At 38.4% G+C, this 16055-nt stretch overlaps 1 protein-coding gene across 2 annotated transcripts in view; it reads right to left on the bottom strand.

The window, feature by feature from the left end:
* LOC132119284 (receptor-type tyrosine-protein phosphatase gamma-like) overlaps positions 1-16055 on the bottom strand; it is a 295833-nt gene that overhangs the window by 9266 nt on the left and 270512 nt on the right. The window contains exons 14-22 of one of the 2 annotated variants that reach the window (XM_059529115.1): positions 13135-13226; positions 7478-7569; positions 3178-3274; positions 2283-2365; positions 2050-2184; positions 1827-1952; positions 385-557; positions 161-296; positions 1-72 (exon numbers count right to left, since the gene is read on the bottom strand). The exon at positions 1-72 is cut by the window's left edge and continues 75 nt beyond it. In XM_059529115.1, the coding sequence (XP_059385098.1) occupies positions 1-72; positions 161-296; positions 385-557; positions 1827-1952; positions 2050-2184; positions 2283-2365; positions 3178-3274; positions 7478-7569; positions 13135-13226 (1006 nt within the window). Of the gene's footprint in view, positions 73-160; positions 297-384; positions 558-1817; positions 1953-2049; positions 2185-2282; positions 2366-3177; positions 3275-7477; positions 7570-13134; positions 13227-16055 lie in introns of both variants that reach the window. The other variant, XM_059529114.1, reaches the window with a different exon arrangement.

The following is a 16055-nucleotide window of genomic DNA, read 5'->3' as shown; positions in this document are numbered from 1 at the left end:
ACTGGAGGGTACCTCTGTTTCCTTCCCAAGAATGGCTTCCATCAAGGCATCGTGGATGAAGATATACTGCTCCTAAACACACAGAGACAGACAAACCGACAGGTAAAGAGACATCCTAGATGACCTCAACAAACAGTACAGATTCAGACTGGTGGCTCACCTCCGTCTGGACCAGGTAGTTTCTCTGAGTTCGTATATGTTTGAGGAAACCCAGTACATTGACTGAGCTTTTATCCTTCAGCTGCTGCAGCATGCTGTCAATCACAATGTAAGTTCCTGTCCTGCCCACGCCGGCACTGAAGAAGACACATTAATAGCATATAAAACAGTTTGTTTATTGCTCTCTATGGCCATCTTATCAGCCAGTGTGTGTGTGTGTTTTACCTGCAGTGCACAAGCATGGGGCCCATCTCTGGAGTCTGTGCGGCAGAGGACTTCCTGACGAAGGTGAGCACAGGTAATGTGTATTCAGGGACGCCCATATCTGGCCACTGAGTGTAGTGATACTGCAGAACTGTTCTTTCACTCTGACGGCTCTTAGTGTTACCCTTCGGACCCTGCAAACAAACACACACACACAAACAGGTGAAAGTTTTACAACTACAAATGACCGTTTCAACATAAAAGAACAAAGAAGAACAACATAGACTTGTATCTCATTATAAAGAAACACAAAAACACATGATCGATCCCTGTATCTTCTTATTCAAATTTGCAGTGAAGATGTGTGATAATGCTGTATAGAAGCATGTCAGCTTTCTATTTTTTATTTTATTTTACCATACATTACCATACATACATTTTTTTATTTGCTGTAAAATAGTTGCCAGTGGCCTTGGTGTGACTCTATGAAAGAAATTTACGGAGAGAGCAGATCACTCTCACTGATGCTGTGAAGGCCAGGACCTTGCATAAGCCTCTTAAAGAATTTTTCCTCTGGCTTTTAATGACCAAACCCTCCACAATCCTTCTTCCAGGTGAAGGAAAGCAGGTCAAACCATGTGTAATTAATGTGTTAAGTGTTAATAAATGCCATTGTGTCATTTCAAGATACATTTATTTTAATAAAGCAAGGAAATGTGCCTCATTGCAGTCTACCAAACTTCAGTTTAAGAAAAGTCAGGGCTCTACAAAACAAAACACAAACAAAGCAATGCAAAGCAAAAATCAAAACAAAACAAAACAAAACAAAACACAAACAAAGCAAAGCAAAGCAAAGCAAAAATCAAAACAAAACAAAACAAAACAAAACAAAACAAAAAATCAACAACAAAAAACAAAACAAAACAAAGAACAAAAAAACAATTGAAACTGTAAAGTGCTTCTTATACAGAGAATTTTGTGCTGATAATTTAAATGTTTACATACAAAATCCCAGTAACGGTTGAGTTTTTAGATCTACTCGATTGACAAATTTAACAAAACGTAAAATAAGAGAAGTTATTTAATAATACAGTGTCAACTAATACCTACATGTACTAAAATCTGAAAACATACAGAAAAACAGTGAACATTCTAGTTTCCATTTCCATATACTTCAGTTTTATGAACAAAAATTCAGTTAACTCCATTTCTGTTAATGTGTTCCAATAAATATATAAATTAAATAAAAGCTGGCTTAAGCTATTCAATGCTAAAGTCATTTCTAATACATAGGTCTATATTTTATTGTATGCTCTTTTCCCCATCAAGGTTAATTTTATACAGTTTGTTGTTGGTACATCAATCCCATTCATTTTCCCATTTGTTGATTTTGATTTAATTTAACAGCAGTAGAGGAGGAGGAGTGTAAGGGGAGAATTAAAAAAGGTGCTTACCTTCCTTACTTTGGTGTTTCTGATAGTGAAGACGCGGAGTGTGTAGCACGCCATTACTTTGGTTCTCTTCACAGTCACCACAATATTACCGTATTCCTCACTGTTCTCTGTCGGCCAGTACTGGTCACATTTTCTCTGCGAGACACACACAGGAAGAGAACAAAGAGGCCAAATAAAACAAGTGATTATTTTATGATTCTGAAACTGTAACGGTTGTGACATGATAACTCACTCTGCCTTTCTCCACCAGGTTAGTGATCATGACTATAATGCAGGTGTTTTGTTCCCACACCATCCGCCAGAAGTCCTCGAATGTGGACTTGAGGGGACCCTGAGCTGCAATGTAGGCCTTGGGTTTATTGTAGCCCTATAGAGGAGAAGGATACAGAAATAAACATCACACACACAGTCAAGTCATTATGTATATAGAAGCCTCACATCAGTGTGTCTGCACACATTGCTCACATCCACATAGTTGGCATTGATGTAGTCACTGTGTTTGAAGTCTTTTCCTGCCAGAGGTCTGAGCTTCACTCGACTGTGGTCATCTGAAGGAAAAAAAAAAACAAGAAATGTGAGAAATGACAGTGAGATTCATGTAATGTCTGAACTAAAGTTGGGTACAAAAGTCAGAGACCACAGCGAAAATCTAGAATTCAGAACTAAAGTCAATGCAAATATAAAGATTTGGAAACCATATGGAAACATCCTGACAAAATATTGCCTTCACTGAAATGCAAATGCTCTTTGTAACAGTTTTGAACAAACTCAAGTGCTGCTGTCATTAAAGCACATAGGAACAAACCTAATTCTGAGAATGTACACTGAAAAAGTTACATTGTGATATATTATTATTATTAAGTAGTATATAAAATACTTGTTTTGTGTTTAAAAATGTTATATATTACTGTGCTGATTTAATCTCTTTATATTCCTGCTGAATGTTTAGCAGCCATGACTTCATTCTTTAGTGTCACATGAACCTTTAGAAATCATTCTAATATATTTATTTGCATATTATCATAAAAAATGCTTCTATAATACACTTTTTCAGAATTCTTTGATGGATAGGAAGTTCAAAAGAGCAGGTTTTGAATGAGAAATCTTCTGTAACATGATATATGTTTTTACTATCAGTTTTATTCAATTGAATGCATCCTTAATAAATAAAATGATGGATTTCGTTCAAGTTTTTAACTAAAAATGTAAAAAATGTTTAAATTTGAACTGAAATTAGATGCTGATTATATAATTTGTATGCTGATAATATAATTCGTATTTAAAAATGCTAAATTATAGAAACAGAAGCAAGAGGTCTCAGACTTTTGGTTGTCTGTGCATTTTATAAAGAGAGACTCACAGGCCATGATGTTGATGTATCTGTTTTTGTGCTTGTTGTCAGGGTGATTGGAGTGTTCTGATGTGATCTTCATATCTGCTGTGCAGCGCTGCACCTCCTATAACACACACACACACACACGCACACACACACAAACACACACACACACACACACACACATGAGATATAGTGAATTTCATTTTTATTCTGTATCATACAAAAAAGCTAACTAAAAACTTATTTTCATACAGATAATAAATACAGAAAAAAGATTTATAAAATAATTATTTTAATCTACTTTTTTGCTTAATTATAATTTAGTTTAATATTTTCTTTTATAATACGACGTTCATACATATCTCGTGACATACAATATTATAGACAACTGCTGTACATTAACATGAACAATTTTTTTAATTTGCATATAAGCATGTAAAGCAGGTTCAGCAAAGCTAACATCCTGAGGTTGTTAACAGATCGCTCAATAAACACACAAACACTTGACACATTCTATTAACACCATGCAACAAGAAAAGATGTTTAAAGGGGTCATATGATGCGATTTAAATGTTTTCTTTCTCTTTGGAGTGTTACAAGTTCTTAGTGCATAAAGAAGATCTCTACAGTTGCAAAGACTTCAAATCTCAAATCCAAAGAGATATTCTTTATCAAAGTTAAGAGTCAACCACTCCCTCCTAAAACGGCTCGTTCTAACACGCCCCCACATATCTACGTCACAATGTGGGAAGATATTCATAACGCCGCCCAAATGTTCACGCAAGGAAAGAAGGCGTAACTTTGATGCTCGCTGTTGCCGCCGCCGCCATGTCGTGGAGACACTGTGTGTTTCGTTGTAAAATTTAAACTACTTTGTCAGGTCTTCCAAAAGAGGACATGACTAGAAATCAGTGGTTAAGTTGTATTTACAACACTGTTCCAGAACAATTCAACCCAAATATTCAGATTAATGCAACACATTTTACGGAGGACACGGAATGTTTCCAGGGAAAGTAGCCTACAATACGATGTCTGTCTCTATAAATTGGGCCAACTCCAACTTTGCAAGGACAGTCTGGTGCTTCTGACTCACAGTCTGTAAGTACGTTTTCATATTTAAAGAATTTGCTACTGATGTTTTAAACGCGAGTTTTGAGCAGTGTAGAGTAGCGCTTGTTGTTTTATCTTTTCACTGATCACAAATGCAGACATGGTTTTATGTTTACACAGCGCGATGCACAACATGTAAAAAGACAGTATAAGTCATTATAATCAGTAATTATTTCCACACTAGATTCAACAAGTGTCTCGTTAATAAGGGGTTATATTGTTTTTGTCTTGTACACAGCATCACAGTATGTTAAGGGGCGTAACATTTCCATCACACGCTTGAGGCATTCAGCCAAACAACGCACTGGATAGCTGGCCAATCACGTACACCTCACTTTTCAGAGCGATGAAATTTGCAAAAATAAATGCATTTCAGAACGGTGGGGCATAGAGAAGCGGCAATAATGTACAGCATGCGGAAAATAATGTTGTTGTTTTTTTTTTACCTTAAAATGCATAAACATATTGCATTACACCAAATACACAAAATAATGTTCTTTTTAGCAACGTAATATGACACCTTTAAGTGATGTACCGGGACATAAGAACTGGCAGTGTGGTTGTTTGTTTGCACTGCATTTGGAAAGTGTGTAGACAAGCTTGTTTGAAAATCTGCCAGGGGCTGTTTTCAATAATTCTCTCATCCACACACACACACACACACACACACACACACACACACACCTTTATGGTACCTGCACTTGAACTAACCTCACTAGCACTCAGAGAGACTGAAGAGCTAATACATCATAGGGTCATAAAATGATAACACATCAAACTGATACATAAAAAGTCAACATTTATGAGAGGACAGTGCATGACTGTCAATGCTATTCATGTGTGAACTGTCATTTCGTATTTGAAATTTGAAACCCATTTACCAACACATTTTATTTTCTTGCATTAAAAAAACAAATTGCATGGGGAATTGATTGGATGATGAATTTTGGGGGTCAAGTACTCCTTTAAAAAGTCTTATAAGAAAAAGAAAGTAAATAAGCCTGTGCTCCACTACTCTTCTCAGACTCTGATCTGTCTTCCTCTCTGGCATTCTCCATTCACTCTTTTCTCATTTTCAGCTGAATGCCAAACTTCCCCAAGTGTCCTCTTCTTTTTTTCCCTTCGAGTCACTTTTCTCTCTCCCTCCCCCTTCTAAACTCATACCTGGGGCGCACATAATCCCTGTGCCTGTCCAGGCCTAGCCAATACCCTTCCTCTTCTCCCTGGCTCCCATGATCGCTGCCACCCCAGCCACTGCTTTTTTCGGCCCAGGCTGCACAAAGCCACTTGTCAGGGCCTTGATGGGTTCCATCCAAAAGGGGTTTTGCTCGATTGTTTTCCTTTTTTTCTGTAGTGGAGGCGAGAGAGAAGGTTTTGGAACCATAGAGGAATCCATTGAGGAGAAGCAGCACCAGAAACCCCCTTTGGAACCACTTCCCAATGTCCATCAAGACACACTCACTTTTAGAGGCACTTTCCTGCGTCAATCAAGCCACCATTGAACAAAGAGGCCAAGGGAGGCCCTCAGAAGAACCTTAGTGACCCACACACCTCCCCTTCTCTCCTCTCATTCTCTCCTCTGAAGGAAGGAAAGTAGGAGACCTGCTTTGAAACGGAATTTAAAGATTTTCTTTTGCATCACAACAGACATGGGCTTCATTCACACCGTCTTAAATAAATATATGTATATGTGTGTGTGTGTATATATATATATATATATATATATATATATATATATATATATATATATATATATATGCAGAAATGGAAGAGGAAGAATGTCCAAGCGAATTGACCAGAAATGAGCAGCTGGATATTAATAATGAATAAACATATATTAACATACACACACACCCACACCCACACACACACACACACACACACATATATATATATATATTTATTTTACATACCATAACATGCTGTCATAAATCAATTTCATTAAAATTTATTAAACACCCAAAATGATTCTTTGAATAAACAGTGGTTTTTCATTTTTATTGTTTTTATTTTATGATTTCTTAATTTTTTTATTAGGTTTTTGTTTTTATTTTTATGTTGTTGCATTAATCAACAATGGGTTGAAAAACAATCTGAACAAAAAACTATCTGGGCCACAGATTCATGTAATATCAGTACAATTTATGCATAAAATATTAAAATAAAATTATTAAAAAAAAATAAAAATAAAATAAAACCAATAATTCTTTTGGAATCTTTGCTCCATATAATCTCAGATTTTGAACCTTGGTAAAAAAAAAATGCCTTTAAATGTATGGATTTAGCAGAAGCTTTTATCCAAAGCAACAGTGCATTCAGGTTAACATTTTTAACGTGTTCCCTGGGAATCAAACCCACAACCTTTTGTGCTGCTAACGCAATGCTCTACCACTGAGCCACTGAGATAGATAGATAGATAGATAGATAGATAGATAGATAGATAGATAGATAGATAGATAGATAGATAGATAGATAGATAGATAGATAGATAGATAGATAGATAGATAGATAGATAGATAAACAAGCAAGCTGGTAAAATATAAATCATGTTAAATAAAATGCAGGTTAAAGTTAATATTGTTTTGTGGCCCCTCCTTTCCGCTTGGTAACAGCTCGAGAATGGGAAAAAAAATCTGTAATGTTGGCACAGCCAAAGGTCTGGAAGATTTCTGAATCCTGATCCACAGAGGAACATAAAAGCCAGCATGTGTGTGCGTGTACATGCAGCTCTGATCATCAGGGGCTGAACATCTCAGATCATTCATTAACATTCAGCTGTGCCACTGACAGCACAAGCAGACGCTGGGGCCCAAGACTCAATGGATAACTAATTACTAGTCATCCTCGTACAAACTGTCGTCACATTAGTATGACAGAATGTTGTTGTGGTTTTCTGGCCTCTGCAGCGAACTTACACTCACACAACAGAGGGAGTCCAAAAAACTCGGTGTGAAAACAGATGCCAATGTTCGGATGGTCTAATTCATTCTCACACAGGCTGAGTTCAACTGGCTTGTCCTGTACAGCCACCTGCCAGAAATAACAAACCTCCGCGGAGGGATCCCGGCCCAGCTGTTCACAGACAGACACCAGAACCTGTCAACAGAACCACTGCAGCAAGGCCAGGGGAACCACATGAGACGGGACCTGCGTTTACAAAAGTCTGAGGGAGTTCACTGAGAGGGAAGAAGGGTGACGCCTGTGAAGATCTTACCTCAAACTCTTCTGAGAAGCCGTGCTGGTTGTTGGAGTAGAGGTCTGATACATGCTTGATGAACTGTTTAACAGGGATGGCCTCCATATCATCTGAAAAAGAGAGAAAAAAAAGAGATGCATTCACCTTTTTGTTGTCTTATCGTGAGAAACCCATACAACAGGAAATATCACAGAGAACAGCCATGTAGACCCTCATGACTGCATGTCATGGATAGTAAGCCTCTAAAAAAAAATCTAGTATTTTGACTTCTGCAAACCTTTTCAGTGATATTTAATTTTGGATTAAAAAAATAATGGTAACTTAAAAATAAATGCAGTTATTACTTTAATTAATATTACTGTTAGAGTAACTGCACATTAAGCTAGGACAAGTGTTTCCAGCGCTGGTACGGTGATCCTTCTTAACAGTAACCACTGTGCTTTGATTGGTTCACCAGGTTGCTTAGATAATCAACAATTCAATGTGTCGACTGTGATGAGTCTTAAGGATGAAGAAGGATCAAGGTTCAGCTTCAGTCATGGTGAACAAAAAGACAGGCCAGATTCACACTCTCCAACTGATAGACACACAATACACTGACAAACTGTCATTAAAATCTGTTTGAGGCTAAATACACACAAGAAGAGAAAAATAAACTAATGCACACACACACACACACAAACACACACACACACACACACACACACATCCATCACACTATGAAGTTAGATTTTTTTTTTTTTATAAATAAAGACAGAAAAAAACCTGTGCTCATCTTATTTAATTTGGGTATAACAAACTAACAACTAAAATATAAAATTATAAAGAACAAATAATTAAAATGTAATAACTATAATGACTAAAATTGGTTACTAATGACTAATTATTTCGTCAATGAGTTATTAATTTTATTATTGTAATACAATTTAATATATTGCTGCTTTTAATAAAAAATACTATAAAAACAATAACATTGTGAAATATTATTAAAATGTAAAATGACTGACTTCTATTTTTTATTTCTTTTTTAGATGTAATGTTTTGCTGTGATCGCTACTCCAGTCTTCAGTGTCACATGATCCTTCAGAAATTATTTTCATATACTGATGGTGCTCCGGAAACCTTTCTTATTACTCTAGTTACTAACTTACTATTATTGTTTAAAACAATAGTGCTGCATTATGTATATATATATATGGAAAATGTAATGCATTTCTTCCAGGACCCATTATGAAGGCATTTACGAACAGCATTTATTTGAAAAATACATCTTTTGTAACATTATACATATTAAATTTTTCATTTATTTATTTTTGATTTTTTTAAGAAAAGACACACCTTTTGACTTTATCTAAAAATGGCTACAACTGAATACAGCTAACAAACAATTTTTGGCACCCATGGATGCCAGAAACTAACTGGGAAATTCAGCCAGAAACTAAAGGCCCTATTTAGCAGGAAAGCGTCCATGTTTGAAAGGACAGTGAACTCAAAGCGCCATATGAGCCGGAGCCAGCGAAGAGAGAGGCTGCTGCCCACACTAAATGGATCTTTGTAAATACCGAGGCCAGCCCTCGCCAAGCTGGAACACAGATGCCCAAATTGGATTGAGGGCACATTGCCACCGTTATTGTGAGCCGTGCCACAATGTAACAATGAAAATTGGTTCCAATTAAGTACTTATTGGAAAGCCTGAGAGAATCAATTGCTCTTGTTGCATTAAGATCTGGGTTCCACTACACAGACTAACCCGGACCTGAAACCTTCAGACCATGAAACTCACACACTGCCCACTTCTGTTCACTACACTCTCTGCTAATGATTTACCCAACCACAAATAAAGGCAATGAGCTAAAGTGAGTTACAGGCCAGTCAGACGAAGCCATTTTCTTGGCTCTAACCTTAAAGGCTAATGTATATGTGTGTAAAAAGTGTGTGTGCACAAGCAGATGGGCCAGATAAACAGCACTTGTTTTCTCTGGTAACCGCGAAGACCCATAACAAACTTGACAAGACCACGTTTCCTCAAACAGCTATACTGTGTCTATATTCAACAAACTCTTCAGTGTAGCGCACACTCATCAAATCCAGTTTACTGTAAATATGACATGGCCAGCCCTTCCAGAAAATCATCTTATTAAAAACACAGGAACACCATTCCAAAAAATCACTGGTCTCGAGTTGCAGGTTATTGTGAGGAAATTTCTAGGTAGATGCCATGGTGCTGGTAGCCTGGTAGTCTGTTCAGGTGATTTGGGTGGTTGTTAGGATATAGTTAGGTGGCTTCCAGGGTGTTGCTAGTCAGACAGTTGCCTTGGTGTTATATGTGGTTGTTAGGATATTGTTAGGTGGTTGCCAGGGTGTTGCTAGCCAGGTAGTTGCTTGGTTGTTAGGACAATGTTAGGTGGTTTCCAGGGTGTTGCTAGTGAGACTTTTGCTTTGGTGTTATATGTGGTTGTAAGGATATTGTTAGGTGGTTGCCAGGGTGTTGCTAGCCAGGTAGTTGCTTGGTTGTAAGGACAATGTTAGGTGGTTTCCAGGTTGTTTCTAGTGAGACTTTTGCTTTGGTGTCGTGGGTGGTTGTTAGGATATTGTTGGGTGGTTGCCAGGGTGTTGCTAGTCAGACAGTTGCCTTAGTGTTATATGTGGTCGTTAGGATATTGTTAGGTGGTTGCCAGGGTGTTGCTTGCCAGGTTGTTGCTTGGTTGTTAGGACAATGCTAGGTGGTTTCCAGGGTGTTGCTATCGAGACTGTTGCCTGGGTGTCGTGGGTGGTTGTTAGGATATTGTTAGGTGGCTTCCAGGATGTTGCTAGTCAGACAGTTGCCAGGGTGTTATATGTGGTTGTTAGGATATTGTTAGGTGGTTGCCAGGGTGTTGCTAGCCAGGTAGTTGATTGGTTGTTAGGACAATGTTAGGTGGTTTCCAGGGTGTTGCTAGTAAGACTGTTGCCTTGGTGTCGTGGGTGGTTGTTAGGATATTGTTGGGTGGTTGCTAGGGTGTTGCTAGTGTGACGAGTCAGCTGCCTCCTCCCTGATTGTCACCGGCACCCCGTCCTAAATCGCCGCCCTTCACCAGGCTCCCGACTGGAGTGGGTGTGTGAGAGGAGGGGCGCTGGACGAGTCAGGGCTGGTGGCGTGTGATGGGGCACACCTGATGGAAATGTAGCCTCATCACCGCCGCTGTTTAAAAGCCCAATGCGCCTCTCCTCGGGAGACCGGTCTCTTCCCCGTGCATGCACACTGGTGTCCTCGTGGGTCCAGGAAGGGTGCGTTGAGGGACTCCCGCGCCACTAGAGACATGAGCTGCCGGACCCGCGATCTGGATGGGAACCGCACCCGTTTACACGGCCGACGGGCCAGGATGCTGGGCCGTCCATCCCCTGCCAGCGCCGCGGCCAACGAGAGTGATGCGGCCGCTAGAGGAAGCCGCCGCCCCTCGCGCCCCGGACCGAAGAGGGGAGCGCGTGCGGCCGCCGGACTCTGCCCCTTACCTGGACCCTTCCTCCATGAACACTGCCCGACCCACACGAACCCCGCAGCACGACGAGGACACCAGATTCCCTGTTTATTTTGGACACTCTTCCTCTTTGGCCACCTTTATCCCCTGTTTTATTTGATTTTCTGTTAATAAAAGCCTCTCCGAGGCCTGACGCCACGCCCACTGTGTCTGTCTTGTGCTCCTCCCGCCACACTAGTCAGACAGTTGCCTTGGTGTTATATGTGGTCATTAGGATATTGTTAGGTGGTTGCGAGGGTGTTGCTAGCCAGGTAGTTGCTTGGTTGTTAGGACAATGTTAGGTGGTTTCCAGGGTGTTGCTAGCGAGACTGTTGCCTGGGTGTCGTGGGTGGTTGTTAGGATATTGTTAGGTGGTTTCCAGAGTGTTGCTAGCCAGACAGTTATATGGGTGTCATAGGTGGTTATTAGGATATAGTTAGGTAGTTGCCAGGGTGTTGCTAGAGTGTAGCTAAGTGGTTGTGCTAGAGGGTTGTGGGTAGTTGCAGGTTGTTGTCAGGATATTTCAAGGTGTTTTCTAGCCAGACAGTTGCTTGGGTTTTGTTGGGGTGCTGTGGATGGTAGCTAGGTCTTTGCTTTGTGGTTGCTAGGATGTTGTGGGTAGTTGCAGGTGGTTGTCAGTACATTGATATGTGGCTTCAGGATGTTGTTAGCCAGGTAGTTTCTTAGATATTGTTAGTGGTTGTCAGAGCATTGCTAGGTGATTGCTAAGGCGTTAACATAGTGTTGTGGTTGGTTTCCAAAGTACTAATGGGGTGTTGAGGATGTGGTTGCTGAAGTGTTCTAAATGGTTTGCAAGAATAATGTTAAGTGTTTGCTAGGGCATTGCTAGAGTGCTGTGGGTAGCTGCTGGTGTTTGTCAGGGCATTAATAGTGTGTTGTGGAGGGGGCAACAATGTTTTATGAGGTGTTATGGATGACTTGGTTGGAAGTTGCTGGAATATTATGAGTAGGTGCTAGGGTGTAGTGTAGTGGGAAGTCAGGACATTACTAGGTGGTGTCTAGAGCTTTGCTAGCAAACTAGTTGCTCAGATGTTGATGGTGTGTGCTACTTTGTTGCTAGGTGGTTTCTGGGGCATTGTTGGTGGTTGTCAGGCATTGCTAGGGTCTTCTGAGTGGTCACTAACTGATCCAAGTTAATATTACGATGATTAGACTTGGATACTATTGGTTTTTGTTTGTCCATTTTATTGTACACCAGGGCAACATCATAATAAAGCTTGATCACCTAGTATAGTAAGTAGTAGGATTTGACATATTATTTATGCCTGTAGCATGGTTTGGGAGGAAGTCTAATACTTTTCTTACTATTCTTCAGCTGCCCATGTTCCGAGACTGTCAGTGGGCTGTTGCAATGATGTAATTTTCATCATCATTAGTGTCCGCTGATGTCTGTCCACACTGTCCACACAGTCTGCGTACAACAGTGCGGGCGTGAAGTGAATGTTGAGACAGACCAAATCCAATTGGTGGTACTGAGCATGTGTAGAACTCATCTGTCCACACCCATCCGCAGTTGAGTATGTGCAGACATGATTGTGTTTGAGATGGAGTGGAATGCAGAAAAATAAGTACACCCTGGCCTTTTGGGCTAGGAGTTTCAAACAGTATTAGTGAAAGCACCACACACACACACACACACACACACACACACACACACACACACACACACACACACACACACACACACACACACACTGTATGAAATCAATCAAAAGGTGGCGCTGCACCCTGTGCATCATGCTTGTGAACACATCTGCTTTCCTTCCTGTTTTTCAGAAACTGAAAACTTGATTGGAGCCTCTTCATGTCAAAATCAATGAAGCAATGGATTTTTTGATTCTGCACTAATCGCACAGAAAAACTGTCTATAAAGAGTGTAGAATTAGAGTCTATTCCACACAAACACATGCTGAGACAACAGCTTTGTTCAGTCTTGGTACTAAAAACCTTATGTAATCCAACTATTTACCCATAATTCAAGGTAAGCAAGAAAAACACATGCATATAATGTTTTGTAACACTTTTTCGACATTAGATCATATCAAGGCACCTGTTATCAATGACTTCTTCCGCACCTGGCACTGGATCAGAGTGGAGTGTGTCTTTAGGTCAAATGTAAGTATTTCACTAATTTGATATCTGTTAAAAAATGCACACCTAGGATGGGGATGACTGGGATGCTCTCATTGGGCACGACTCTGGGCGAATTACTGTCCTCGACATAGAAATGAGCCGTTTGGAAACACCTCCTGTGGAAGAGAGACAAGGAGAGACAGTCAAGTGACGTAACAACCATTCAGAACTTCTTTAAAGTTTCCATGAGGTGTGGTTTAGGTAAAAATCCAGACCAGAGTAAACAGACATGCCCTTGGGTACATATGACAGGATCAAGATGAACTTTGAACTTTTCTTTCAAAGAGCAAATCAAACACTCCAAACAGAGATCCCAGCCTTACACTTCACAAACTCCATAGAGTGTCAATACACTTGAATAAAAAGGAAAAATGTGTTTACAAACCTGTACGATTTTGTCTTCGGTGTATTGCATATAAAGCAAACTGTCCAAACTGTTCTTTTTTTATTTATACTTTTTTTGTCCGTTCCCTAGTCCTCATCCCCTTTTGTAGAGAAAGAACAACTTGAACATTCTGCTGAACTTCTCCTTTTGAGTTCCACATGAGAAAGTAAGTGAATAATAAGAGGATGTTTTAATTTTTAGGTGAATTACTTCTCATATTTAGATCCACATATTTAAAGTCACAGTTATTGTTTTTAAACACAGCTATTGTTTTTTTTTAAACTAATTATACATACTTCAGAATGAACCATATAACATTTTAAGAAAAAATGTAAATTATAATTAAGTTTTTATATGAAAGTATAATAATTAATATAATCAATCATTTAAATAATCATTTCATATTTAACAATTCTTTAATTATTATTATTTTCATAAGTATAATTCACTAAATCATCATTAATCGTCATTCCCTGATGCCCTCTAAAGCAGTTTTTGTGAGATTTAGCAATATTTTCTACAAATTATATTATAAAAATATAAACCTGTAGACGTCTTTACTCCTGTAATCCATGTGGAACATTTTCTACCAAAAACAGTCTGTATGAAGTCCATTTAAAACACAACACACCAAATTACGAGGTAAACAAAGAAACCCAGACTGTCAGGGTGAATTATAGGCAGTTGTTTGCAGTTTGAGAGCTGTAAACAGGTTTTACCTCTTTCTTTCACTTCGCAAGAGAAGCGATAAGAAGGTAAGAAACAGAATCCATATCCAGTAAAAAGAAACACACAGAAAGAGAAAGAAAGAAAGACAGCAAGAGATTAAAAGGTTGTTCTAAAGTTACAAAAACTTGAAGTTTTGGACATGAACCAAATAAGCCAGTGGGAGTCTTGTCTGTCCTACCTGTACTTGATGCACAGCAGAGAACATAAGCTGTTCATCCCTGCAAAGAACGAGGGATTGTAGGAGAGGTGGGGGACTGTAGGCTCCGCATGCTGCCGCTGAGCAAACAGAGCAGTGAGCGAGCAATGAGAGAGAGAGAGAGAGAGAGAGAGAGAGAGAGAGAGAGAGAGAGAGAGAGAGAGAGAGAGAGAGAGAGAGATAGAGAGACGGGGTGTGGAGAGAGGGCTGGTCCTGATGTATCACATGGACAGGGCTTTACAAAAGCGCTAGAGCTGCTTGGGACAGACATAAACAACACACTTCCAGATGGACACTCCCTTGTGTCCAACTTTTTTTAACTCCTCTTTCTGTCCAAGAGAATGCAGAATGCCACCAAAACATACAAAAAACAAACTGTCAATAAAGAGAAAGCAAGTATTAAAGTTGGACTAAATTTCTGTCATTGACTTGAATTTTTCAATTTGTGAAGTGAATTGTGGTGCTTTTAAACTATGAAGAAAAAAAAGTCAAACCTCATGCACTATATAACTAAGGTCTTCTGAAGCCTGAAATAAAAGAAAATGAAACCTAAATAGTAATTAGTTAATAAAAGTAAATAAGTAAATAATACTAAAGTAATACTGCATCGCACAGTGTTACTTTAGTATTATTTACTTATTAACTTTTATAAACTAATTACTATTTAGGTTTCATTTTCTTTTATTTCAGTTTTTTCAGAAGACTGAAGTATTATTTACTTATTAACTTTTATAAACTAATTACTATTTAGGTTTCATTTTCTTTTATTTCAGTTTTTTCAGAAGACTGAAGTATTATTTACTTATTAACTTTTATAAACTAATTACTATTTAGGTTTCATTTTCTTTTATTTCAATTTTTTCAGAAGACTGAAGTATTATTTACTTATTAACTTTTATAAACTAATTACTATTTAGGTTTCATTTTCTCTTATTTCAGTTTTAGCGGTTGTATTTAAATGTTTTAATTTCCAGTTACAAAATAATTTAATACGCTTTTTTCAGTTAGTGGACAACATTTCTAACGTCCATTTAAGATATTCATCTGATATTTATATTTCATTCCAGCTTTACTTCAATTAACAAAAATGTTTTCAATCATTTTAGTCAATGATAACAACACTGTAAAAAATGTTGACATTAAATAACAGTAATTTACTGGCAGCAGGGTTGCCATTAAAGTACTGTTAATTTACAGCTCTCAACCATTCTTCATACCACTCTTCATTTTTTTTACAGTATTTTACCGTAAATTCTACCATGGAAATTAACTCAACTCCCACTATTTCAAACAGTTCGAGTTTATAAACTAGCATTCATATGATGTTAGCACTATGAACTAAGCTAAAATACTTAACACAGAAATCACCACTGTATCAGCGACTCCACATTTACTGTCTTTATATAAAGCAGCAGAAAATCAGCATTTGTGGCTCATCATTGACTGAGGCACAGGCTCTACTCTCCAGAACAATGGTGAACTACAAAACTACATTAACAGTCTCTTGTGCAAAAACACATTAATACAGTTGAGTTCCGTATTTACTCTCATTATCAGTGTATGCCTTTGCATAATTTTCTATGGATGTTCACAAATATTTTAGTCAAATTAACTTTCATTTGGTAAATCTGACTT

This window comes from Carassius carassius, chromosome 38 (genome assembly GCF_963082965.1).
Source record: "Carassius carassius chromosome 38, fCarCar2.1, whole genome shotgun sequence".
Taxonomy (NCBI): Eukaryota; Metazoa; Chordata; class Actinopteri; order Cypriniformes; family Cyprinidae; genus Carassius; species Carassius carassius.
Note: the sequence above shows the minus strand (reverse complement) of the source record. Positions and strands in the feature narration are given on the sequence as shown.